General features: G+C 34.0%; 1 protein-coding gene across 13 annotated transcripts in view; it reads left to right on the top strand.

The window, feature by feature from the left end:
• ANKS1B (ankyrin repeat and sterile alpha motif domain containing 1B) overlaps positions 1-26,765 on the top strand; it is a 1,063,758-nt gene that overhangs the window by 408,795 nt on the left and 628,198 nt on the right. For all 13 annotated transcript variants that reach the window (XM_027071024.2, XM_027071022.2, XM_053226641.1 and 10 more), the window contains exon 11: positions 17,414-17,550. In XM_027071024.2, the coding sequence (XP_026926825.1) occupies positions 17,414-17,550 (137 nt within the window). The remainder of the gene's footprint in view (positions 1-17,413; positions 17,551-26,765) is intronic.

Raw genomic sequence — 26,765 nt, 5'->3', positions numbered from 1 at the left:
CTGTAGAATAATAAGATATCTAAAGATATAATAAACTCTTATTACAGTAATGATGGGGGGGGTCTAGGTTTTTTATTATGTCATTTATTGTATCCTATAGAACAATGTCAGAATATGTATAAAAGGGGGTAAACATTCACTAATTCATAAATTCATGCTCACCACATTCAAGCAGGGCTTTCACACTGTATCACATTCCACTTTTTCTCTGTTGTACTCTCCTCAAACCTCAGATACTTTTTCCTACCTTTGTTTTTTTTTTAAGTTTAATTTATTTATTTTGAGAGAGAGAGAAAGCACAGTAATGATGGGGTAGAGAAAGAGGGAGAGAGCGAGCTGACTCTGTGCTGCAGAGCTCCAACTCTGGAACCGTGAGATCATGACCTGAACCAAAATCAAGAGTCAGATGCTTAACTCACCGAGCCATCCAGGTGCCTGACTTTTTCTGCCTTGTCGCTCACTGTCAGCAGGTGGCCTCATGTTCTAATTAATAAAGAAAATCGAAGCCATCAGAGGGAACTGTGTTGACATCCTTCACCAAGTCTATAAATACAACCTTTCCTGCACCCTTCTCTTGCTTGTAAAGTGGAGGGATTTTCCTTTTAACAAGTTCCCTTTTCCTGTGCCTTCTCAGGAATGTGACTCTTTCATTAGGTGCTCTCTCCTGTTTTTAATTGTTCTTCTTCACTGGATCATACACATTAAAGATTTAAATCTGCCTAAGCCTTTTTCATCTGAAAAACAAAAACAATAGCAGCCATCAGTGAAATAGCAGCCAGCAGCAATTAACAACAACTAAAAAGTTCCCTGACTCCCTTCCCTGGACTCCTCAACTTCTGTCTATCCCTCCACATGCTCAGTACCTTCATTTTCTTCCTTTCCTTTCACTTCTCTGCCTATTTTAGTCAGGTTTCCATTCCTCACTGCTCTTTCCAAATGTACTTTCTAAAGGTACCAGTGACCTTAGTATCACAAAATTGAGAGGACATTTCTCCATCTTCATTTTTCTTAATCTGTCAGCAGCATTCCACAGGTTAGTGACACCTCCATTTTGATACCTTTTCTTCCCTTTGCTGTCCAAAGACTATTTTATCTTATTATGCTATTCCCTGTCTATGTTGACAGCTAACGTTTTTCTGTATGGCTTTAAAAGTTGAGAGTTCCTCAAGGTTCAAAGTCCTCCCTATTCTTTTTACTTTTTCTCTTCCTAAATTGTTTCATCCATAGTATGACTTCTGTTACAATCAACATGCTGAAGACTCCCAAATTTTCCCCCCAGTCGTTACCACTTCTCTCAATTCCACGCTCATCCATTGTTGCATCCATCTGCTGAATATCTCCACCTACATGTCTCAAAGTTGCCTTAACCTTAACATACACAGGACTACACTCATATCTTTCCTCACAAACTTGCTCTTCATGCAGAATTCCTTATCTTAGTAAGTGAGTTAATCATTCATCTGATTGCAGAAACCTGGGTGTCATTCTTGCCATCTCTGTTTCCACTAACTCCTAGATGCACTCAATCACTAGGTGGTATAATTTTTAGTGGCAATAGGTGTTAGGGTGAAGATAATTCTGTAACTTACTCTGTATCCCTAAAAAAACCTCAAATCTACCTGTTCCTCTACTATTACCAAGTGCTCTTAGAGATATTTTAATAAAAAAAAATTTCCTTCCTTGAATTTATTATTTATGTTGTAGCCAAAGTAATTTTAGAAATCATAAATCTGATTGCATCACTAAAACCTTTTAGTGACTTGTCATCATTCTTAGAAAAATGACCCAAATCCCTAATAAGGTTCATAAGGCCCTGAATGATGTCCTTTTTCTTTCTTTCTTTCTTCCTTTTTTTTTTTTTTTTTCATTTTTAGCTTCATCTGTCGTCAGTTTCCACCTTCCCACACTGGCCGTTTTTAGTTCCTTTTATTCTTTAATAGAGATGAGCTCCTTCCTATCTGTGGGCTTCACATGCTTAAACCAATGTTGGATCCTACTCTCCCTTTTCCTTCTCTTTTCCCCAAGTAGATAACATCTATACTTCTTCAGGGAGAATCCCTTTACCCACACACACTCATGCCCCAGACTAAATATATGGATGCCTCTGTTTTCTTCTTTCAACACCTTCTAATTTTCCTTTCTTCTGTAGTCCTTACTTTGAATGAAATTATGTAGTTGAGGTTATGTATTTTAATGTTTCAGTTGTCTTAAAAAGTTCAAAATTTTGCCTGTTTACATTGTAATCAGAGCTTCTAGCAAAATCACTGCCATATAAATATTAATGAAAAAATAATAGTTAATGGTATTGAATACTTACTTTGTACATCTAAGTTTATTTAATCTTAAGCTATATATGACGTAGCTAGTATTGTCATTCCCATTTTACAGATAAGGGAAACAAGTCACAAAAAGTTTAGAGACTGCTAGAAAATGGAAGCTTTGGAATTTGAATACCTGATATTCAGCTCTGGAGACCATATCCTTAACCACATTCACAGTTCATGAATTAATTATTTAATTAGTTAATCATGCCATTTTGGTATTATTTTGAATTTTCCAGGATAAATCTTGAATTTTTCCTTTCAAACAAAATAGGAAGAGTTGGAAACTTGGTCAGTGTTTTGTGATATATCGTGCCCATCTGTGGAATAGTACTAGAGGGTATTCCAATCAATTTAAAATAAGTGGATGTGTTGGAGACAACCCAAAAGTGAAAACAAGTGAATAATTAAGTAATAATGATAAATTCAAAGAGTAGACTTACCTATAATCATTAATATTTTCAAATAATATCTATTCAATTTTAATAATGGCATTAGTTGCCTCTCAATGAATATCTATTAAATGAATGAATGAATATTTACCATTTGATACAAATTTAGTTGAAAATAATATTAATGTGTATGTGCTTAGGGAAAAAAAGGATCTTAAAGGTACTCTAAATCACACTGTCTCTGAATGCTAAGATTACATGTTATTTTTGTTTTCTTCTTCATACTTTTTTGTATTGTCCAAATTTTCTACAACAAACACATATTGCTTTTATAATTAGAAAATAATTAAAAATAGCTTAGTAATTTAGAAAGTTAAAATAAATCATGTCAAAACAATTCATGTTTATCTAATTAATGTTAAATATGTAGGTGATCTTCCTCTTTGAAGAAAGTTGAATAGGTTAAGGATAGATACTGTCTCTAAAATACTGAACTTCTGCAATAAGACTTTATCTATTAAGGATATAGGTTTTAACTTCTCTTTTTGCTTATACTTCAGAATATTTTAATTTAGATTACCTTGTTTTGTATACTGGTTGAACATTTGACAAGTGTTATTCTCAGTGCTCCTAACAAAGGCAAATCGTTATAGCTCCTGGGAATTTATAGTTGTGTAATTTCAGTCCCTTCTAAAGATTAAGTTATTATTTCCTGGACTCACTCTTACTACTTTTGTTCTGTTTATCAGTTGCTACATACAGCATTAAGTTGAAAATAACATTATACTGAAAGTATAATATTAAAGAAATCTTGTATTAATGCTTGTAGTCTTGTATTTAATCTTTTCTCCCCCTACACTGTTTAGACATGTCAGATACATCAATTGGCACACTCACTAATTTATTTTATATTCTTTTCCATAAATGCTATGTTATTAATGTAATATTATACTAAAACTACTAGTTCTTTCTTTAGGTACTCCTACAGTCTTAATTAAGTAACATTAGCAAAATTAACCAACACCCAACTATAGTCACATTATACATATAAAAAGTAAAAAAAAATTGTTACTATATTTTATTCTAGATTTCATCCAATGTATTACATTTCACATTTATATTAGAATACACATATTCAAGAAACTCATAATATATTGTTCATTCGCCTCTCAGAGGCAATTTATTAAAAATGAAAAGACAAAAATAGCTTATTCTTAGGTTATTTTTGGGAATTAACAGACTAGGTTTGAGTAGTTCAGAAAAATAGAGAATTAAAAGTATTTTCATTATTTAAACTCCACCAAGAATTAATGCACAAAATATTTCTAGATCTATCATTTCATCACATTTATCATCATATCTTCTATTGCAGTTGAGGAAACTAAGTCAGAATAGATGAATAGTTTGTTGAAAGAGATGATAATTCAAAAGTAAATCTGTCATTGAGAAGGGACTGTGATTCATAACTCTTCCTCCTGTGCTCCATCCTACTGTTTAAAACTGTCTATTTTTAATAAGATCATTCATTCATTCATTTATTCCACAGCTATTTATTGAGGACTTACTCTTTTCCAAGGCCATAGGTGTATGAGACACAAAGAAAAATGAGACATTAGGCATAAAGTAATAGGAGAGATTTTATCTACATTACAAAATAAAAGTCTAAAGCATTCTACATACCTCTTGAGTCAATCAGACTCAAATAGACCATTAGTGCATCCAGAATTATATATTTTACTGCCAAACTTGGCCACATCTGTTCTCTGTGGGTTATCGTATTCTGCTATTTATGCACAGAACCCAGAGAAAAAACTGTAGGTGCCGTTTAATTAATCACATAGGTTTTTCTATGCTGTACATTTCTGTAGAACCCTTCAATTAATTACTGAATAGTCATCTAGTGTCTTCTGGGTCTCCCACCTGTGAACAGAGGAAGCGAAAAGAAAATAATGGAATGCTAAAAACTGCGCTATAAACAAGTCAAGAGCAGTGAACCAGCTAACATTCTTTTCCTTAGAAAATTTTAAAAGTAAGCAGACATTAAGTCACAGGCAAGTTTGAGGATCCTGGATCATCATTTCAATAGAAGCATACTTAGATTATTGTAACCAAGTGTGGAAAGGAGTGATATGTCTAATTCTGAAACTAGCAACACAGAAATTCTTCTAAACCTCTGAAATCATTTTAAATATCTTTTGTTTCCCTTAGGAAAACCTGTTATATTGGTGTTATTATTTTTTAGTATAGTATAATAATTTTTAATATAGCTACTAATATAATGCTAATTTTTCTTCTAGTAGCCTTTTAAAAATAAGTTGATCATTATGAACTTATATAGAACTTATTATAATAAGCTCTCATTATAAAACTGAATAAATAATTTTGTTAATTTTGTTCAATATGTGAAAATTAAAAAAAGTAAAAGTAAAGTATTTTACTGAATCTTACCTATCAGGGTAACTGATGTTAACATCCTGGTTTATTTCTTTCTTGTTTTTTTTTCCTGTGTATAGCTTTATATAAATGTGAATGAACATTAGATGTATATAGACTTGTATTATATTTATTTTTTAAATCAATTATACATTTTTCTGATAATAAAATTATAACATGACCTGTCAACTCAGCAAGGTCTTTCAGGTTTACTTTAAAGCAACTCTTCCCCTATTTTCCAGTGCATCAAAAACAATGATGAGGGTACAATATAAAATGAGAAAGTTACAAATTCTAGCTGTGCTAAAAAAAAAAAAGAAAAAAGAAAATATCTCTATTGTCAACTGGATCAGAGACACAAACTAGAAATTGGAACCTAAATGGCAATCCCACCTGGTGACTGGGCCCCAAAATGGGCAGGATCCATAGGAAGACTGCATCCTTCAGGGATATGGAATCTAAAAGAACCCCACTTCAAGAGGGAGCCAGAAATCATGCCTCCTTCTAAAAACGTACAGTCAGGTGTATTAAATTTTCAGACTATAAAAACAAGGAAGATAGAGGGTTATCAGAGAGTAAGTAAAGTGGGCTAAGAAATTAGACAAAGATACTTAATAATTTTTAAACCAGTAAAAATTTAAACCAGTAAAAATTAGGAACATAATTTATATCTTCCAAACCAGTAGTATAAAATAAAATAATAAAGAAATTTTTATTAATTAAAATGTCCTTAAATATGGAAAAAAAGAGGCGAAGCCAAGAGTAAGCATGGCAAACCAAAACCACAAAATAGAAAATAATTAATAAAATACAAAGATAATCATACTGGATTCAGTTTTTAAAAATCTTTCTATATTAATTTTCCAGGAGTTGAGCATAAGTAAAAATGACACAAAGGGGTTAAGAAACAAAAGATCAAGTGAAAACAACTTAAGAAAGGCATTAAAGCAATATCATCAGTCCAAATATAGTTGAAACTTAAAACATTAAAAGAGATAAAGAGGGATACTACATAACAATAAAAGAATAAAGCACAATATAGTAAGAAGTATAAAGTCACAAAATTTTTCAGGCGTTTTCACATACAACATTGCCTTGAAATATTAAAAGCCAAAACTGATAAGAGTTTGAAGACAAATTGAAATCCACAATTTGTGAAAGATTTTAATATATCATATTTCACTGAGAATTTTGATAAATGAAGAAGCATAAGAATACACTTTGTTAGGGGCGCCTGAGTAGCTCAGTAGGTTAAGTTAACTTCGGCTCAGGTCACCATCTCATGGTTCGTGAGTTCGAGCCTCATGTCAGGCTCTGCTAACAGCTGGGAGCCTGGAGCCTGCTTTGGATTCTGTGTCTCCCTGTCTGCCCCAACCCTGCTGGTGCGCTCTCTCTCTCTCTCTCTCTCTCTCTCTCTCTCTCTCTCTCTCTCTCTCTCAAAAATAAATAAACAGTAAAGAAAATTTAAAAAAAAGGAATATACTTTGTTATTGGCACCTGGGTGGCTCAGTTGGTTGAGCATCTGTCTTGATTTCAGCTCAGGTCGTGATCTAAGGGTTGTGGAATCAAGCCTTGCGTTGAGCCCCAGGGTAAGATTCTCTCTCTTTCTCTCTCTCTCTCTCTCTCTCTCTCCCTCCCTCCCCACTCATGCTTTGTCTCTCTAAAAAATACAAAAATAAATTAAAAAAGAATATACTATGTTGAATAATACAACTAACAATCATGATTTAATAGACATATTTAGGACTCTGTACCCATCAGTAGAGAATACATGTATTCTTTCACACATACATAAAGCACTTATAAAAACTGACTACTTAACTAGGTCACAAGGGCAGTCTTAACATATCAGAGAATCAGGTCCCAATCTCAGATTATAATATAATGAAATTATGAACTAACAACAATAATAATAAATCATATTATATTTGAAAAAGGTTTTTCCTGTATTGGATGGCTTACAAATGATAAATATATGTGTGTAGTACTGAATTAAAACCTATAATACAATGCATAATTTTATAAGGGCAACACTGATCATTTTCACCATTTTTCCTGACCCAGTTGTGCTAACTTCTTAACCCACCTTCATTTAGACAATGCTAACAGCTCAGTATATATCCTTTAGCTGTCTCCTTACACATATAAGCATAGACAAACATGTATATGTGTATACACATGGGCTTTATTTCTTTTTAAGGACAATAAAATAAAACCAAAATAGAATCATGCCATACCTATTAGTTTGCAATTTTATTTTTTCTTTCATTGTATAAGGATTGTAGTTGTCTGCAAGCAAAGACTGTCCTTTCTGCTGTTGGTAATTAGGTGTAGAAACATGCAGATCCTCCCATTGTAGTTATACAGTTTTGGAGGGCCCCCATGCATAAGTTCCAGCGCACTAAGGAAGGACTGGGATTTTCCTACAATGACTAGGGTTTCCCCAGTTCCCTCACCTCATCTCCTTTTCCACTTTGCACACATTTTATGACTGAAGCATTCTTTTAAATGGAAAAAGGAGAGACTGGAATATGATATGTCACAAATTTCGTGATGATACCAGTTATAATTTGCCATGGCAGAGCAAACTGAAAAAGATGTTTGTTGTCTAAAAAAATTTTTTTTGAGATAATAAAGTGGAAAGTAGTAAGAGGTACATCCAGCAAACGCATAGTAAATTTGGTAAGAAGTTTGCTGTCAACAATGAAAATAGAATCAGTGAAAATTATTTGCTTAAAATTAGAATTAAATGTCCCATAAAACATTTTAAAACATTTTTAGCAGATTCCAAACTTATAATTTAAATGTATGCAATACCTCTTGACTTTTATATTAATAATTCTGACTCAGGGAACTTACTTAACTTGGGCAGATATAATTTTGAAGCTGAAACTATGTCTTAGTCAAATCAATTCTTCCAAAAGCGATGAAATGATTATATGAATGTGGATGCAAATACTAAAGGAAAAATAATTTTTGGCTACTCATTTCAGTTATCTGAAAACTTTTAAGTATGTTTAGACCAAGTTTGTTTACAGTTGAATCTACTTTTCCAACTGTAATTTTATAAAATGTAAATACAGATCATGTATTTCCAGTGAAAGTTTACTACCTGAATTCACATGCTGAAAGTGTAAATTACACTTCAGATTATGAAGAGCTAGTACATAAAAAGGAAAGTAAAATATAATTACTAATAATTGAAAATGTAATATTTTTGATAAATTGAGATAAATGATACATTATTTTTTTTTAATTTTTGTTAACGTTTTATTTATTTTTGAGACAGAGAGAGACAGAGAGAGACAGAGCATGAACGGGGGCGGGGGGGGGCAGAGAGAGAGGGAGTCACAGCATCCGAAGCAGGCTCCAGGCTCTGAGCCATCAGCCCAGAGCCCGACGCGGGGCTCGAACTTAGGGACAGCGAGATCGTGACCTGAGCTGAAGTCGGACGCCCAACCGACTGAGCCACCCAGGCGCCCCAAATGATACATTATTAAAATTAATTTTATCTATTTTCAAAACTTTAAAAAATGTGGCTACTAGCAAATTTAAAGTTACATATGTGGCTCACATTATACTTCTTATAGACAATGCTAACGTAGAGAAAATAAAATAATTCAATCTTTCCTTGTTGAATTTTTTCCTCGTTTAGCATCGTTGATCAAAATTAGGGCTTTTTTTTGTCTGTAGAAAATCTCCTTTCAGCTTTACAATCGCTTATTGGCACTGCCATGCTAGTTTTTAGGATTATTGTCAAATTTGATAAAAACCCTCTTTCATAGCTAAGCTATAAGATTTGGAAGAACTTTCCATACACTAACTTCTGTACATACCAAATATTTCTGGTACACAAGTATTTCTAGGCCACACTCTTACCACAATATCACTCATATCATAGTAGTGCTCTAAACCTTATAGTCACATACCAGATGAGTTTGCACAGAAGATGTTAGCAGAATTTCTAGAAGCCATTTTAACATCTGGACTATACAAGGGAGTGACTTAAACCTTGCAAATATGTCCCACTAACCCCAAACTAAATTTATCCGAAACTAATCTTCTCCTTAGCCAGATTCCAAAAATGTCTGCAGCCATTTTAATACTACCAAAAACAAACAGAAGTGTGATATCAAGGAAATTGGAGTTGGAAGAAATTTGAAGAAATCTGAGCTTATTGCAATTAAAATATTTTACTTATACCAAATTTACAAAAACATTTCCAGAGACCCTCCCAGCATCTTGGAATAGGCCCATGAAAGTTTGGGATCCTGAAGTTCAAGTTTCAGTATTTGCCTCTGAATGTAAACCTTTTGTTTTACAAAAAGGAAAGTCATAATATATTTTCCTGAATATTATTTTTCTCATTCAACAGTATTTCAAAGGACTTCCTTCAAGTCAGTTGTTATCCCTATAATTCACTCTTTTAAAGGTTGCATAAAATTTGATGGTATTAATGTATCATGATTTATTCCACCTCTATTGATAAGCATTCACTTTATTTTGCATTATTTTTCCACCATTAAAAGAGTAGTAAACATCATTGTGCACTTGTCTTATATGGAGGTGCTTTTACTTCTATGAGATACATTTCAATGTAGGTCACATGTAAGGATCATATATTCCACTTTCCCTCAATATACTCTTTTATGCTTTTGACCTGGAATAATTGTTATTAGCACTCCCTTTCACTATCAAAAGTATCCCGGTTTGGATAATAATTGTGTGTATACCCTAGTGAAAGGATATGTATATTTTAATATATTTAATATCATTGGGCACTTTTTATGTGCCATACATTGCTTTAAGCACTTTACATGTATTATCTCATTTAGTTTCCACAAATATGCTATTATTATTTTTATTTTACAGATAAGGAAACTGAGGCACAGAGAAATTAAGTAACTTACCCAAGTTCACATTGCTAGTAAGTGTGGAGTCATGATTTAAACCCCACAGCCTGGCTCCAGAGTAGGGTGACTAACCAAGGCCCAGGACTGAAGGGGTTCCCAGGATGTAGGACTTCCAGGTTTAAAACTGAGAAAGAACCTAGCAAACCAAGGTAAGTTGGCCGTGCTATCAAGAGACACTGATCTTAATGCTATTGCTTTCCCAAATGGCTGTATCCATTTCTGTTGCCATCAGTAGTTTGAGAGTAGCTTTTTCCTGCAGGACTGTGATATTAAGTCTCTAAGATAACTCCTAATTATCTCACCTACTGATATTTATGCCCTTGTGCAATTCCTACCCCCGATATGTGGACTGGACCTAGTGACTTGTTTCTAATGAGTAGAAGATGGCAAAAATAATAGGTGTCACTTCCAAGATCAGGTTACAAAAGAGCTCTGGCTTCTGTCTTGCTAGTTTTCTCTTGCTCTCTGGCTTACTCACTCCGATGCAAGCCATTGTCCCATTGTGAGCCTCTGTAGAGAGACCCACATGGCAAGGAACAGGGAAGCTTCTAGTCAATAGCCAGAGAGAAAATAAGGCTCTCAGCCCAACAGTTCATGAAAATCCAGTGCTGCCAACAACCATGTGAGTGAAGCCAACTGTTCCCGGTCAAACCTGAGATGAAACCACAGACCCAGCTGACATTAAATTGCAGCCATCTCTGTTTTTGTTGGGGGATAATTCTTTCCATAAGAACTGATGTCCACAACTGACATACTTGATTTTATTACTTTCATTTTATGTTTCTTATTTATTTTAGTTTATTTTTTCTCTTTTATTCTTTTTTCTTATTTTTCTGGTTTCATTGACTTATTGGTAATTTTCCCCTTTGTTAGTTAGGATTTTTACCATTTTTTAATTAAAACAATAATGATTACCTTCCCTTATACAATGTCATAATCAAATATAAATTTCACTGGCATCAGATGAAAACAAGATAGCAAATGTTTACCCTGCTAAGACAGTCTACTCCCTCACTGATAGCTCTCTTGCCCCATGCATTAGTTAGGATATAAATTTGACTGCTGTTACAGATATCCAAAATAATTATGGCTTTAACACCATAGAACATATTGCTCTCTCATATAACATTCTAGGCATAAGAAGCCCGGGGTTGGCTTGGTGGCTCCATAGCTCAAGGATCCAGTCTTCGAAATTGTTGAAGCTAGCCATAGTTTGTTGTTCTCACTGACACCTTAGTCTTACTGTATCACATCCCAGACAAGCAAAAACTAAGGGAGTTCATCACCACTAAACCAGTCCTACAAGAAATGTTAAAGGGTCTTCTTTAATCAGAAAAGAAAAGGCCCTAATTAGAAATAAGAAAATATATAAAAGAAAAAAATCTCATTGGTCAAGGCAAATATATATAACCACTTAAAAATCTAGTATGAAAATTAAAAGACAAAAATAGCAAAATCAACTACAAGTACATTGAGTAGCTAAGGGATACACAAAATAAAAGATGTAAAATATGATGTCAAAACGTAAAATGTTGGGGAGAGGTGAAAAGCAGAAATGTAGTGCTTATAGAATGTGTTTAAGCAACTCTCAGCTTAAAATAGACTACACACACACACACACACACACACACACATATGTGCACGCACACATACATGCACACATGCTAGTACCTTATGGTAACCACAAACCAAAACCTACAATGGATACAAAAAAAAAAATAAAGAAACCTAAACATAACACTAAAGAAAACCACCAAATCACAAGGTAGGAGACCAGAAAAAAGAAAAATTGTTTCAAAAACAATCTGAAAACAATTAACAATTAACAAAATATCAACAAGTACTCATCTATCAATGAATACTTCAAATGTTAATGGACTAAATGTTCCAATCAAAAGACATAAGGTGTCTGAAGGTTAAAAAAAAATACCCATCTATATGCTGCCTACAAGAGATGCACTTCAGATCTGAAGGCACACATAGACTGAAAGTGAAGGCATTGAAACAAAAAGAAAGCTGGCGTAGCAATACTCATATCACACCAGTCAGATTGGCTATTATTAAAAAGACAAAAAATAACAAATGTTGCAAGATGTGGATCAATTAATGCAGCCACTATGGAAAACAATACCTCGCAAAGTTCCTCAAAAAATTAAAAATAGAACTGTCATGGAAGCCAGCAATTCCACTTCAGGATATTTGTACAAAGAAAATGAAAACACCAATTCAAATGGATATATGCACCCCTATGTTCATTGTAGCATTATTTACAATAGCCAAGATATGGAAACAACCCTTGGGTTGTGTGTCTGTAGATGAATTGATAAAAATGTATGGTGATAGTTGGTAACTATACTTACTGTGAGGATCATTTCATAATATGTAAAAATATTCAATCACTTTGATGTACACCAAATACTAATGGGATATTGTATGTCAGTTATACTTCCATTAAAGAATATGGCAGGATTTCAGGTTAGGTTCGTCTGATTTCAAAGCTCAGGTGTGTTGTTTATGACCCTTCCATTTCTTGGTATTTCCTCCATGAATATCCTATTCAAACTGAACTCTTCTTTATTCCTTCCACAAATGTGCCTAATTCTTTTCTATCTCTCTACCTTTTACTCATCATACTTCCAACTCTGGAATGCCCTTCTCTCTCATCTCTTCATGTATGAATTTTACTAATCTGTCAGAGACCTCTGCCATGACACTTTTCTTGAATTCCCAGCCAGAAGTAATCTCAGTTCTGTTTGTCGGCTACATACCAATTAGCATGGTTCCTGTGCTTTAACTGCTCAGTACACGCTAGTGAATGATGTTAAATTCTATTCTGTAACATTGTACATGAATTATTTCATATTCACAGAATACTTCTAAAAGCTTGGGGCGCCTAGGTGGCTCAGTTGGTTGAGCGTCCAACTTCGGCTCAGGTCATGATCTCACCGCTCGTGAGTTCAAGCCCCGCATTAGGCTCTGTGCTGACAGCTAAGAGCCTGGAGCCTGCTTCAGATTCTGTGCCTCCCTCTCTCTGCTCCAGCCTACTCACATTCTGTCTCTATCTCTCTCAAAAATAAATAAACATTAAAAAAAATTATAATTAAAAAAAATAAAAGTTCAAGTAAGTTAGAAGACTTTTTCTAAGCTTGTTATTTTAGAGAACGTGGACAGTCATAATGCTAATCTATGTGTAGTGAGAGAAACTGACTAAAAGATAGGTCTCTTATTTCAATTTGAAATTGCAGGTATGTTTAGTAATTTTCTCTAAGCCGTTTTTACACACCTCATTTCCTTTTCATCAGCAATGTTTTGTAGCTGCAGGTGTAAAAGTAGGTTGACCATGTAAAACTGTCTTGGATACAGGCTGTCATTTTGCAAATTCCACTGGATAATTGGTATTTTTATAAATTATATAATAAAGGATATATAAATTATGCTTCTCATTTGGATTTTCTCCAAAACAAAGGCTGTGGAATTACAAAAGCCAGATCACCTTTCTCCATTTAATCAAGGGCATTTTTGATGGTTGCCATTGACACACAGGTTTTGCTTTATTCACTTTATTTCATTTAGTATTTTTAAAGGCATTAATCTAAGAGCCATGGAGGGTTTAAGGAAAATATAAGTGTCTGCAAAAATATAGCCTAGTCTGAAAGAGATAATGAACAATACAAGGTACTGTGAAATCAAATTATCAGTGTAATGGTACAGATTGTGGATGCAGAAGATGGAGACATTTATAGTCTTTTCTAAATAATTTAGTACTTGATTACCCACTGTCTTGTACTATGTATTAAATTACTTATAAGAAACATTAAAAAGCTTTTGCCTTATAGTCTGCATGAAAAACGCCTCAATTTTTCTGACTTTGACACAAGGGTAGTCACCAGGACCAGCCCTTGCAGTGAATCATTCCTCAAGGGATTATCTCTTATCCCTGGAATTAAATTCTGTCTCTACCAATTTGTGTTAATAGCTAACAGATATTGGTCTCAAAATCTACCCAAGTAGTCACAGTCTTTACTCTAGATGTATTATCTGTAAAGCATTAGTGTTTAATTTTTTTTTTTTTGCTTTTCTTTCTAAATTTTCTTTCCTCTTCTATGTTTTATTTTATTCTTTGATATTTGGCTTCATAGGGAAAAATAAAACCCATGCTATGTGCCTGATAGCATGCTATTTACTTTTCATATGTATTCTCTCATTTTATCTGCACACATAAACAATAACTTTCTTCTAGACAGTTATTAATCATTTTCATTTTTAAAGTTAAGAAAACTGAAGTCCAGAGAGGTTAAATAAATTGTCCAACATTGAGCAGACAAGTTTTCCACAGACCTCAGTATCTGGTATTAGAATGTAAGTTTGTATGATTTTTTATAGTAGCATTTGCTAAAAAGCAAAGAATTGGATTTAGTGTTGTTTATCTTGTGCTAACAAAAGTTGAGTAGCAAATAGCACAGAATTGAAGATGAGACAGATAATGGAATGAAATACCATGAGTGAGAGCCAGAGATACAGAAACAGATCCATGAAGACTTCAGGTATTGGAATTATCAGGCACAGATTAACAACAACAACAATAATTGCTTGCTATTTTCCACTAAATAAAAACAAGCTTGAAATTGTCAGGAAACTAGGGGCTCCTGGATGGCTCAGTCAGTTAAGCATCCGACTTCGGCCTAGGTCATGATCTTGCAATTTGTGAGTTCAAGCCCCATGTCAGGCTCTGTGCTGACAGCTCGGAGCCTGGAGCCTGCTTCAGATTCTGTGTCTCCCTCTTTCTCTGCTCCTCCCCTCTTCATGATCTGTCTCTGTCTCTCAAAAATATATAAATGTAAAAAAAAAAATTAAAAAAAAAGAAATTGTTAGGAAACTGAAAAATGCCAAATGGTGATATTGCATATTTGAAAAAGAACCAAACAGAAATTTTAGAAATGTGAAGTATCAGTGAAATTAAGAAAATAGTTTGATAGGAGACTCGACATTGCCGAAAAAGAGCTAATAAACTGGAAAATGAGTATAAAAAACTATTCAGAATGCAACACAGAAAGACAACAATGAATATACAAAAGAGAGAATAAATAATGAAAATAAAGACTCTAACATTATTTCACTGGAGTTCAGTAAACATTAGCTATTATTATTACTATATCACTTCAGAATTAAATATACACTATATACCAACAAAACTTCCTTTTACTTATTTAAACTTATCTCCAGCTTCTTCCTAACATAAAACAATATCTTTATCTATTCTCTTTTTATCTCCATGCCCTTGTATTTTATGATCTGTCCCAGCTTTCTTGCCTGAAAACTGAAGCCTTTCACAGCCTCTTCCTTCCCAGCCAGTCTGATGATTGCTCCTCCCTTGTTTTTTCATTAAGCTTCATTTATCTGTTATAAAATCTCAAGTTATATGGCATTATACTTTGTCTACAATTCTGATATCACATTTGACTGTATACTTCTTAAGGGCATGGATTTTTAAACATTTTATTAAACTTAATTTTTCAAAGCAGTTTTAGGTTTGTAGAAAAATTGAGCATCGGGTATCGAGGTTTCTCTTGTACCCTGCCCCCACACAAGCACAGCTTCCCCCACTATGGACATGACCCACCATACTGGTACATTTGTTACAATCAGTGAATCTACATTGACCCATCATTATCATCCAATGTCCATAGTTTATGCTAAGATTCACTCTTGATGGGTTTAGGCAAATGTATAATGACATGTATCCACTGTTATCATACCATACAGAATAGTTTTACTGCCCTAAAAGTCCTCTGTGCTCCACCTATCTTTCCCTACCCTCTACCCTCTGCCTAGAGGCTCTTTTCCATTTATCCTTAGAACATAACATAATACCTGGTACATAGTTGCCCCCAAATAAATGATTTTAGATGTATGGTTGAATGAATGAAAGGGAGGGACAAATTGGAGAGAATCAGGACTTCTTTTCATTGTCTTGCTGACTGATATTTTGTCTCTGTTTCAGTAGTTACTCATACCAATTATATCCTAGTCAGAAGACCACCCCATATTACTGTCTTTTGGAACTCTGTGTTTCTTGAGATGCTAATTCAGATCTCACCTTATCCATTAAACCTGAGTCAAGAGTAAGCTCTGGACACTGTTAAGACTTATTTAATAAATGATCTATTCAATTCAATATATCACACTTATATATTTTTGTTTCATAAGCCTATGTCTGGACTCCCCAGTGAAACTGAATTATGTTTTTATGTGGGTAGAGTTTTCATCCCCTCACTTTTTATGAGCAAGAGGCATCTTCATAACTTACTACTTTTTACTTGGGACTGTAGGCAATGGCCATAGAATACAAAACCTTGCAGGTCCTTAAAGAATTGACAGTCTCAGTCTTTGCATCAATTCAGCTGTCTAGAACAGAAACTTATTGGGAACTAATTAAAAACATAACAAGGAAGTAATTTGTTTTAGATTTGAGCTTGCAACATTTTCCAAACAAAGCTATAGAGGATTGTCAAATTGTTGTTAAAATAATATAACTTCTATGTGCTACCAAGAGTTATTTTTGGAACTTTCCCATCCTTTTCCAAGTGTTTTAAACATTCTAAAACTGCATCTTTTTTTTAATTTTGTTTTGATAAAAATTTAAGAAGAGAGTTTTATGCATGTTGCTGATTTTAAAGTCATCACTTTATTTTTCCTTTGACCCTCATACTGAGCAAAAGAGAGAAATAATTTAGATTTTTGAAATTTCATTCGATTAGCTTGATTATAGAAGATGTGTTTATCTGGGTGTGATTGTTTTGTGTTAGTCTACATTGTAAAACCATTGTTCACACATGTCAGTTTTTCCTCAATTTTAATTCACCGGGATGGTTCTCTATAGTTTGAGGGATTTCTGGGGGACGTGCTTTCAGGAGGCTTGAATTTGGGTTTTATGACTCAGGAAGATATGAAACTTCCACTTTAATAAATATCAATACCCATATGAAAGATTATGGGGAAAAGTTAGCCCAATCATATAAAAAAATCATATTGTTTTTAGTTAAGGTGAAGTTTTGCCCTTTGTATAGTAAACGCAGTCTTAATAGCTGTGTTGGGTATCTATCATGAATTGAATAATAATACTCTTCCTTTTTGGAATAATACTACAGGGTATGATATTTACCATTCCAAAAGAAAGTAAAGCATTCAGTAAACATTATCTTTAAAATATACTGCTATGCATATTCCTCATTATGATCTTGTAATTGATGCCAGTTTTAAGCTGAATTCTCAATTCATGTTCACTAAAGTAATTTCAAGTCTTAAAAGGTAAACTGAGTGATAAGGTTTATGGCAGTTCTATTTTTATTCACAGATAATGCATCTGAGGTAGCAATTACTGCTCCAGGAAGTAGTAACCATAGAAACAGCTCAACAGGCCCAACACCCGACTGCTCACCTCCATCCCCTGACACTGCCCTCAAAAATATTGTAAAAGTTATTCGACCCCAGGTAAGTGCCCAGATGATATCACCTGCAGTAGTGTATTTTGTTTTGGAATCATTGCATGTATACTGCTTATATTGCAGTGGTTGGACTATTTTATGATATGCAAATAGATTTTTAGATTAAAAGAAGAGACTTGGAAGAGGATGTTTCCTAACCTTGGAGTTGATGACAGATACTGAAATCCATACTAGCTTTTGGAAAAATGAATTTATATATCACGTGAAAAAACAAGTGAAACTTAGAAAATTGACTATTTCATATCACTTTTCTCTCACTACATTTTAATAATTATGCTCCAATTATTAAACTATTACATGTTTTCTGGGTTTTCATGCTCCTTTTGTCTTCACTTCTCTCGACATGCTGCATTATTTGTGATCACCTCTCCATCTTCCAACCTAAGTTGTTTTGATATATTTTCTTTAAATTCTCTATTCCTTGTGGTTGCCTTTTGTCCTTGTTTAAAAAATTTCTTTTAATATTTATTTATTTTTGAAAGAGAGAGAGACAGAGTGTGAGAGGAGGAGGGGCAGAGAGAGAGGGAGACACAGAATCCAAAGCAGGCTCCAGGCTCTGAGCTGTCAGCACAGAGCCTGATGCAGGGCTTGAACTCACAAACTGCGAGATCATTACTTGAGCTGAAGTCAGACACTTAACCAACTAAGCCACCCAGGCGCCCCTCCTTTTGTCCATGTTTAATATTGCACCCCTCATTGCACCTTATTTTTCTCCAGTGCTCACTTTTCTCTAGCTTGTCTCTCTCTACCTTTTGTCCTTTTTTCATTTCTGTCACTTGTACGTATGGGTTTCTTTCTCTTCCCTCTTCTCTTTCAGTTGGATTTTCCAGTAGGCGGTTTGCAGGCAAGCTTTAGAAATATCATTGGGACAAGCTGTTCTGTGATATTTCATTGAAAATAGCACTTATAAAGCTGTTTGCATTATATTTTTGCCAACAGATGGACTCAGAACATGGAATTGGTGGTGTTCTCAACCTGGCTCATTCTGAATGGGCCTCATAAAATCCAAGAGAGGGGGACTTTGGATCCAATCAATGCCATTCACCATCCACTTAGATATATAGTATGAGCAAATCCTTTGAGCCAATTTGCAAGACAAATGTCTCTTTTTAAGACTGTTTTGGTCTAAATGAGCAATGATTTGCTTAATATCTTACCTTCTTCAGGATGATTTATTTTAGTTTATTTTCATTATAATCATCCTCATCAATAAATAGCATTTTGACCTTAAATATTCACTATATTTATAGAACACTTTCATATAAATAGTTTCATTTAACCATCATTAATTTCAAGGGAATGTGATATTGTGTTATGAATAAAGCTGTTGACACTACAAAGGGGCTAATTGTACAACTGATGCAAGTTCCTTTTTTTTCCTTCAGTATAATAGTTGTCTCCTCCTGCTCAGAGGTTAGAAAAATCTTCTTGAGGTTGTACAACATCTGTATGAGGATGGAACTTACCAGTTCATTTTGGCAAGGTAACATTTCACAGTGTCCAACTGTGTGGAAGAGGAGGTGTCTTCAAAGATCCCTTCTTTTCTTCCAGAAAAATTTGATCTACTTCATTTGCTTCAAGACATAAACCTCATTAAAGCCAGATTTAGATGCTAAATGTCACATTTATCTTCACTTGTTCTCTCATTATATGAAGGTGTTTCTAGTGTTATTGTGCAGCCATTACATTTTCAGCATTTTTAATTACTTAGGTAGGAGATTATCTTATATATATGTTAACATCCATTACTAAACACATTTATTTTTACATCAGCATAAACTATCTAATGTAAATGCATTTAGCCACTCAGTGAATAAAAAGCAGATTTTCTGTCTACATATTTGTAATCTAACCAATTCTAAGGGATCTTACTCTGTAAATCTTTCTTTGCATTCTCTATTCTATTTTAGTTTATTTTAGGTAAACTGAAAAAAAGTATTGGTAGTATGAAAGCCAGAAATTCCTTTTGACTCTATTCCTTGGATCTGTCCATTATTAAATGTTTATGAAGGCAACTGATTCTACCTTCCTTTCTTAGATGTTATAATGATGATTTAGGAAGGAAAAAAAATGAAGTGAGAAATTCAGGAAACCAATGATGATGGTATTTAAATTTGAACCAGTGCAGCCTGAAAGTATGTATGTAATAGAACAGTAGCAGCTAAGGTGTATAGTTGGAAAATAATATAACCTCACTTGGACTACTCTTACTTTTGTCTCAAAGACTTTGGTGTTTTTCTTATTTCTTCTGATCTTCTGGGCTCCATATTCATGGCAGAGAGCAGTAAGTAGAAGATTCAAGTGGAGGTAATTATGAGGGAGTATAGGTCAGACACATGATTTCAAGAAAGGGTTTGGAGACTAGAGGGCATGGATGGGGGATAGCTAGATGGACAGTGTAACAGACTCCCTGGTGTGCTCTGACAAGTCACAGGTGTATCAGAGATGGAACATTGTCAAGAGTTAACTGTTTCAAAGAAAAGATAATTATTGGTTAGCTTATATAAGAGCCTATATTTTGATCACAGATTTAATCCTCTAAAGTGTCTGCTAATTCTGGCTTTATGTGTGGAAATGTAGGAAATGTGAAGTTAGAATGACTTGTGGTAGTATTCAAATACGTTTTTTTATTTACTAATTAGAAATTAATAACATGGTTGAAATGATCATTTCACTCTTGAAACTGTTGATGAGCCTTGGAAACAAAAGTATAAATACAACTGTTATCCATGAATTTACATTTATTTGCCCAGGTGTTAGTAGTAGATGTATTCAATCTTATTGTAAGAAGAATGAGAAAGAATAAATAGAAATGATAGAATAGATAGAAATGAAAACAGAACTTTCATCTCATTCACTGCAAACAAAGACTGCTTAGATAGAGCAAGTTAGGTTACTTCCCCTTTGCTTCATGCATGCCTTTACCTAACATACTTTCCATAACTACCTATTAGTGGAGAATATCCATTGTAACCAAAGAGTCCTTGCTGTTAAAATGAGGTAGGTCTGATTACACATTGCATGTGTTTCTGGTTGGTGTGTTAATTACTTGGAAGCTACCAACTTGCAGTGCTTTGTTGAGTTTGACTTATTCAGCATATTTATTAACCCACTAAGTCACAGCTGTTAGTTCTGCATCTTGTGTTTGATCTTTTTACCTTTGCCTCTTTGGGCTCTTTCATGTCTTAAAAATGTCCAGATGATGAAGCATTCTATTTTCAATTAACAGACACTGAAATATTTATATGCTACTGGTTATTCTTTGTTTTTCTCCACTATATTGACCCACAAGGCTGAGTTTTTCTATTTAAATGAATTCACAAGGGTGGGTTTATTTACTTATATTTGAAAATAAAATTATTTTGAAACTCAAAAAAAGGACTTCAAAACACTTGAAAAAATATTGCCGTTGAAAAAAATTTTAGGTAAGTCTGTTGACACACCAAGTTTTCTTCTTTCTACTAATTACATGCTTCTTGCAATAACTTTTCTTCTTTTAAAATGTTTTCTTGGTGAAGCATCTTTTTTTTCTCCCCAACTGAAGAATAAAACAAAATTTAATGAATTTTGACCATTGCATATGTAGGTGTAATCACCACTCAAAGCAAGATATTAAAACATTGTCATCATCCCTGAAAGTTGCTTCATGCCCCTTTTCAATCAACTACCCCCATTCCCTCCTTGAAAGCAACTTCTTTCTTTCTTTCTTTTTTAATGTTTATTCATGTTTGAGAGACAGAGAGACACAGAGTGTGAGTGGGGGAGGGGCAGAGAGCGATGGAGACACAGAATCCCAAGCAGGCTCTAGGCTCTGAGCTGTCAGCACAGACTGACATGGGGCTTTAAACTCACAGCAAGAGATCATGACCTGAGTCGAAGTTGGTTCCTTAACCAACTGAGCCATCCAAGTGCCCCGAAAATAACTTCTTTCTGATTATTATTGCCATAGATTAGAATTGTCTATTCTTGGACTTTACATAAATGGAATCCTCCAGTGTGTGTGTGTTTTGTGTATGTCAATGTCTGACTTTTTTAACTCAACATAATGTTTTTGGGATTCACTCATATTGTTCCTTTATTGCTGAGTAGTATTCTCTTGGATTAATATAGTACAATTTGTTTATCCATTTTCCTGTTGATTGATACTTGTGTTGTTTTCCTGCTGTTTGATATTTTGAACGAATGTGCTATGAATACTCACATTCAAATCCTTTTATGGACATATGTTTTTGTATACATACCAAAGAGTGGAATTGTTGGGTCATAAAGTAGATGAGTAAATAACTTTATAAGAAACTTCCCAAGAACTTTTCAGAGTAGTTGTTCCATTTTATAATCACAAGAGAAAGGTGTGAGAATTTTAGTTTCTCCACATCTCTCAGACTTTTGGTGTATTAGACTTTTAAATTTTTTTTACTTTAATCATTCTTATGGGTGTGAAAAGATTTCTCATTATAGTTTTAATTTGCATTTTTCTTGTAACTAATAATATTGAGCACCTTTTCCTGTGGTTATTGATCATTCTTAGATCTTTTGAGGAGCACCTATTCAAGTTTTTTTTAATGGAGTTGTTTAAATTTCTGGTTGTAGTAATTATTTATAAATTGTCTTGTAATTCCTAAAGATATGAGTCCTTTGTCAGGTTTATGCACTGCAAATATTTTTCCTCAGTCTGTGATTTACCTAAATATTTTTAATGGTGAATGTGGTGAACAGAATGTTTTAATTTTGGTGACATCCAATTTATCAATTGTCGTCTTTCATGGCTAGTGTTTTTTGGGTCTTGTCCAGGTAGTGAATATGTGCACCTATATTTTTTACAGAAGATTTCTGGTTATTGCTTTTACATTTAGTTCTATGATTCATCTCAAATTGTTATTGTATGGTGTGAGGTAGGAGTTGAGATGCATTAGTTTCCTACTCAGAAAAAGACTTTCTTGTCTTCATTGAGTTGATTTAATGCTTTAGTATTGTTTATTACTTTCACTTTCCAATTGTGTTGGTACATAGAAATGCAATTGAATTTTATTTTATCCTTGTATCCTACCACCTGGATAATTTCATTTAAAAGTTATAGTAGTTTCTTTTTAATTTCTTAGAGTTTTTTCTGTTATCGAGAATAATGATGGTTTTACTTCTTTTCTAGTCTTTATACCTTCTTTTTCTTTTTCTTACTGCTGTGACTACAATGCAATGATGTAGAAGTGGTAAAACTAAAAGTCCTTGTCTTGTTCTCTAACTTTAATGGAAAGAATTCAGTATTAAACATAATATCAACTATAAGTTTTTTGTATGTACCCTTATACTCCTATTTTCCTGAGAGTTTATAACATAAAAAGGTATTGATATTTTCTTTTTTTCTGTATATATTTATATAATCATATAATTTTTTTCTTTTGTTCCATCAATGTGATAAGTCACATTCTTTATTTACTAATGTTAATTCAACTTTGCATTTCTGGGATAAATATGACTTGATTATGATGTTTTATCTTTTTTCTTAGTATTTGATGCAAAAGACAATTTGGACAAAGCATTAGTGTACGGAGAGATGGATTAGATCTAAGGGAGTCAGAGATGACTAATGACTTGAACCCAGTCGGCTGGGATTTTGGAATGATATTTATAGATATAGGAAAGACTTGACCAGAAGTTCATTTTGGTGAGGGAGAAGGATGAGAAATTTGGTTTTGTAAATGTGTTGAATGTTGGACATGATATGCAAATTGGAAATAGTGGAGTAGAGTTCTGGTGAGAGAGGTAGGAGTTTAGGGTAAAGATTTTATAGTCATTTATAGAATTTGCTGGTGAAGGGAGATAGTACCAAAGACAGAATGCTGGGAAATGTTTACACTTAAGGAATATAATATTTGTTGAGCACATAATATAATTTAATTTTCATAAATTTTTGGAATTGATATTATTATTTTAATTTTGTAGATGAGAAAATTGAGAACCAGGAAGTTTAAGTAACTTCTTCACATACACTTCAGGAAAAAGGCCTTAGCAAAAGAGAGAAGGAGCGCTGAGAGATATAAAAGAGAAAAGGCCAAACATTATCATGAACATAAAAAGAGAAAAGAAAGTTGAAGAAGAGATTAGTCAACATTGTCAAAACTTATAGGGTGATAAGGTAAGGGAGATCAAAATGTCACTTTATTTGGTGATTTTGAGGGCAAAGGCCTTCAAGAATACAATTTCCTTCAAGTGGAGAAGGTAGAAGCTTATGATATGGAGAGTTGAAGAGTTGGGAAAAGCAGTACATTGACTGCAGATTAATCTTTTGAATAATTTGCTTGTAAAAGGAAAGAAAGTAGTATGGCAGTATGTTGAAGGAAGGGCAAAATTGATGAAATAGTTTTTCTTTTATTTTTGATGCAAGAAATTAAACTTGGTTGTAGAGAATGAGAAAGAGGAAACTAAAAGTTGATTTGGGAGATGAGTGATGGGGACTAAAATGTTAAATTTCATAATGGGAGGACTGACTAAATGTAATTAGCTTCCGGGGCGCCTGGGTGGCTCAGTCGGTTAAGCGGCCAACTTTGGCTCAGGTCATGATCTCACGGTCCGTGAGTTCGAGCCCCGCGTTGGGCTCTGTGCTGACAGCTCAGAGCCTGGAGCCTGTTTCAGATTCTGTGTTTCCCTCTCTCTGACCCTCCCCCGTTCATGCTCTGTCTCTCTCTGTCTCAAAAATAAATAAACGTTAAAAAAAAATTAAAAAAAAATAAATGTAATTAGCTTCCTAATACAAACACTCTTGGCATTGCTGGATGCAAGAAACATGTTAGATAAAGCATTAACTGTTAGAGCACTGGATTCTTGAGCTGTGCTCTTGGTGGTGGTTTTAGCCTGATGGGTTTTTCCCTTTCTTTCTCCTGTTTTATAACACACATCAAGTGTAAAATTACAGAGGAGGGTATTTGAGAAGTGGCTGTAGGTGGAGGCAGAAAAAGAGACTTAGTACAATAGTACTGAGATCATCCAAGCATGTACTTAATATTGAACATTATAACATTTTAATGAACATAGGTAGATGCTAACAAGAAGTCAACCTGATCAATATGAAAGTTCTGATCGTCTTGAGGGGTTCCTGGTATTGTCCAGATCCTACCACATAATTTAAATCCCATCCTAAGTAGAATTCAACAGAATGAAATTACTTTAGGCTGCATTCTTCTGTAGATAAGGAGGGACCCTATCAAAAAGAAGCAAACAGGCCTAGGGATAAAGAAAAGAAAAAGTCAAGGGTCCAGTTCTCACAAGAGACTAAGGGAGATAGATAATTTAGAGAAAGATGAGCTTCTCAGGATCCTGAGAAACTTAACAGAAACCCATGGGGGAGGGGAAGGAAAAAAAAAGAGGTTAGAGTGGAAGAGAGCCAAAGCATAAGACTCTTAAAAACTGAGAACAAACTGAGGGTTGATGGGGGGTGGGAGGGAGGGGAGGGTGGGTGATGGGTACTGAGGAGGGCACCTTTTGGGATGAGCACTGGGTGCTGTATGGAAACCAGTTTGACAATAAATTTCATATATTGAAAAAGAAAACCTAAAAAAAAAAAAAAAGAAAGATGAGCTGCTTCTGAATTCCTGCTTATGATGGACTCTTTAAATCAGGTGATATATCAACCTCAAGGAATTAAATATTTCAGATATTCTTCTTTATTTTTTGTGTGTTTAATGAGGTAGTAATAAATTAATTTAATAATAAGCCATAGTGTCTCTCCCTTACATTATGGGGTTACATAAAATTCCTGCCAAATCTAAAATAACATTTTACTGGGCACTGGGGGTTATACAATACATATGCTAAATTGTAAAATTAGAAATAAGAGTGGGTATGTAAAAAGCAAAGGCATATAACTCAGAGTACAGAAGATTGTATTGGGTTGCCACAAAAATAGATAAAGAATAAAAAGACCTTCAAAGAAATAATCTTTAAAATTTTTTTTTATTGTTGAGTATTGAGCCATTTATTTTTATTATTGTGTGTGTGTTCATTTATTTCTTATAAAAACCCTACAAGATAGGCGCTTTTTTTCTTTATTTTACTGATTGGGGCCGAGATTAAGAAGGTCGAATAATTCCCAGTGTTACAAAGCCACTGACTGGAAGAGCTCTGGTGTCCTAAATCCAGTAGTCTATTAATGTTAATTAGTTCATTGTGGAGAAAATGATAAAGGTGGAATATTGATATTCCAGAGACTTGATGAAGTTTAAAAGGAGAATAATAGATTGGAAAAAGGAAGAAGAGCAGAAACATAGATAGCAACGGTTTTACCCCAAAATTGGGAAACAAAGAAGACTGTATTCAATAATTTGGAGTCTTGCCACCAAAGCTAAGTGAAAGAAGGTTAAAGGCAGAAAGATAAGAAAATACAGAAAATAATCTTAGATGAAAGAAATAACAATTTGGAAAGGGAAAAAAATGAAAAAGAATTTAGTGACCCCAACAATTGGCCAGTAGGCCTTGACAAATTAGAATTTCCTGGGATCTTTTAAAAAAATATCTGGTCCTAATCCCAGACCAATTAAATCAATATCTCTAAAGGCAAGAATTTTTAACCCAGTATTTTTGGATAGGCTGTAGATGGTCTATGAAACTCATGGAATCATATATAAAATTTTTCTCGGATATGACTTTTTATGGGAATTAAATTTTAATCATGCTTCTGTCACATACCTGCCTCTTATGTAACCTTTATGACCTCAGTTTGTCAGTAAAGTCAGTGATATTTGCCTCATGTGATTACCTAGTAAAACTCAAACCGGATAAAATGTGCCACAGTGTGGTATAAATTGTAAAACCATATAGCAACCCAAATTGTTATTACAGTGGTGGTTAAATCATGTTTGCCCACATTTGAAATACAGCCTTTGACAGACAATCTTCTTACTCCTATGGTCTCATTCACAAATGAGATGATAGCAACTTTGGACTTTAACAAATGTAAGTGGGAGACTTTTAAAGTTTCCCAAATCATTTGAATCTATCTAGGATGATACTGGCTAAATATGGGGTAATCACTGACTCCAGAATTTCATTCCTAAGAGTTCCGGATAAGAGAGCAATAGGAAGTATAAACTCCTAAAATTTGGCATGTGAGAGAAGCCAATGAAGATAAATTGGCACAGTGTTGGGTCAGCCTGACCTAATGCAGGAGAGGAAAAAGCCAGAATCTAGAAAGCATCCTCTATGAACTGC

The sequence above is a fragment of the Acinonyx jubatus genome, chromosome B4 (assembly GCF_027475565.1).
Source record: "Acinonyx jubatus isolate Ajub_Pintada_27869175 chromosome B4, VMU_Ajub_asm_v1.0, whole genome shotgun sequence".
Classification (NCBI taxonomy): Eukaryota; Metazoa; Chordata; class Mammalia; order Carnivora; family Felidae; genus Acinonyx; species Acinonyx jubatus.
Note: the sequence above shows the minus strand (reverse complement) of the source record. Positions and strands in the feature narration are given on the sequence as shown.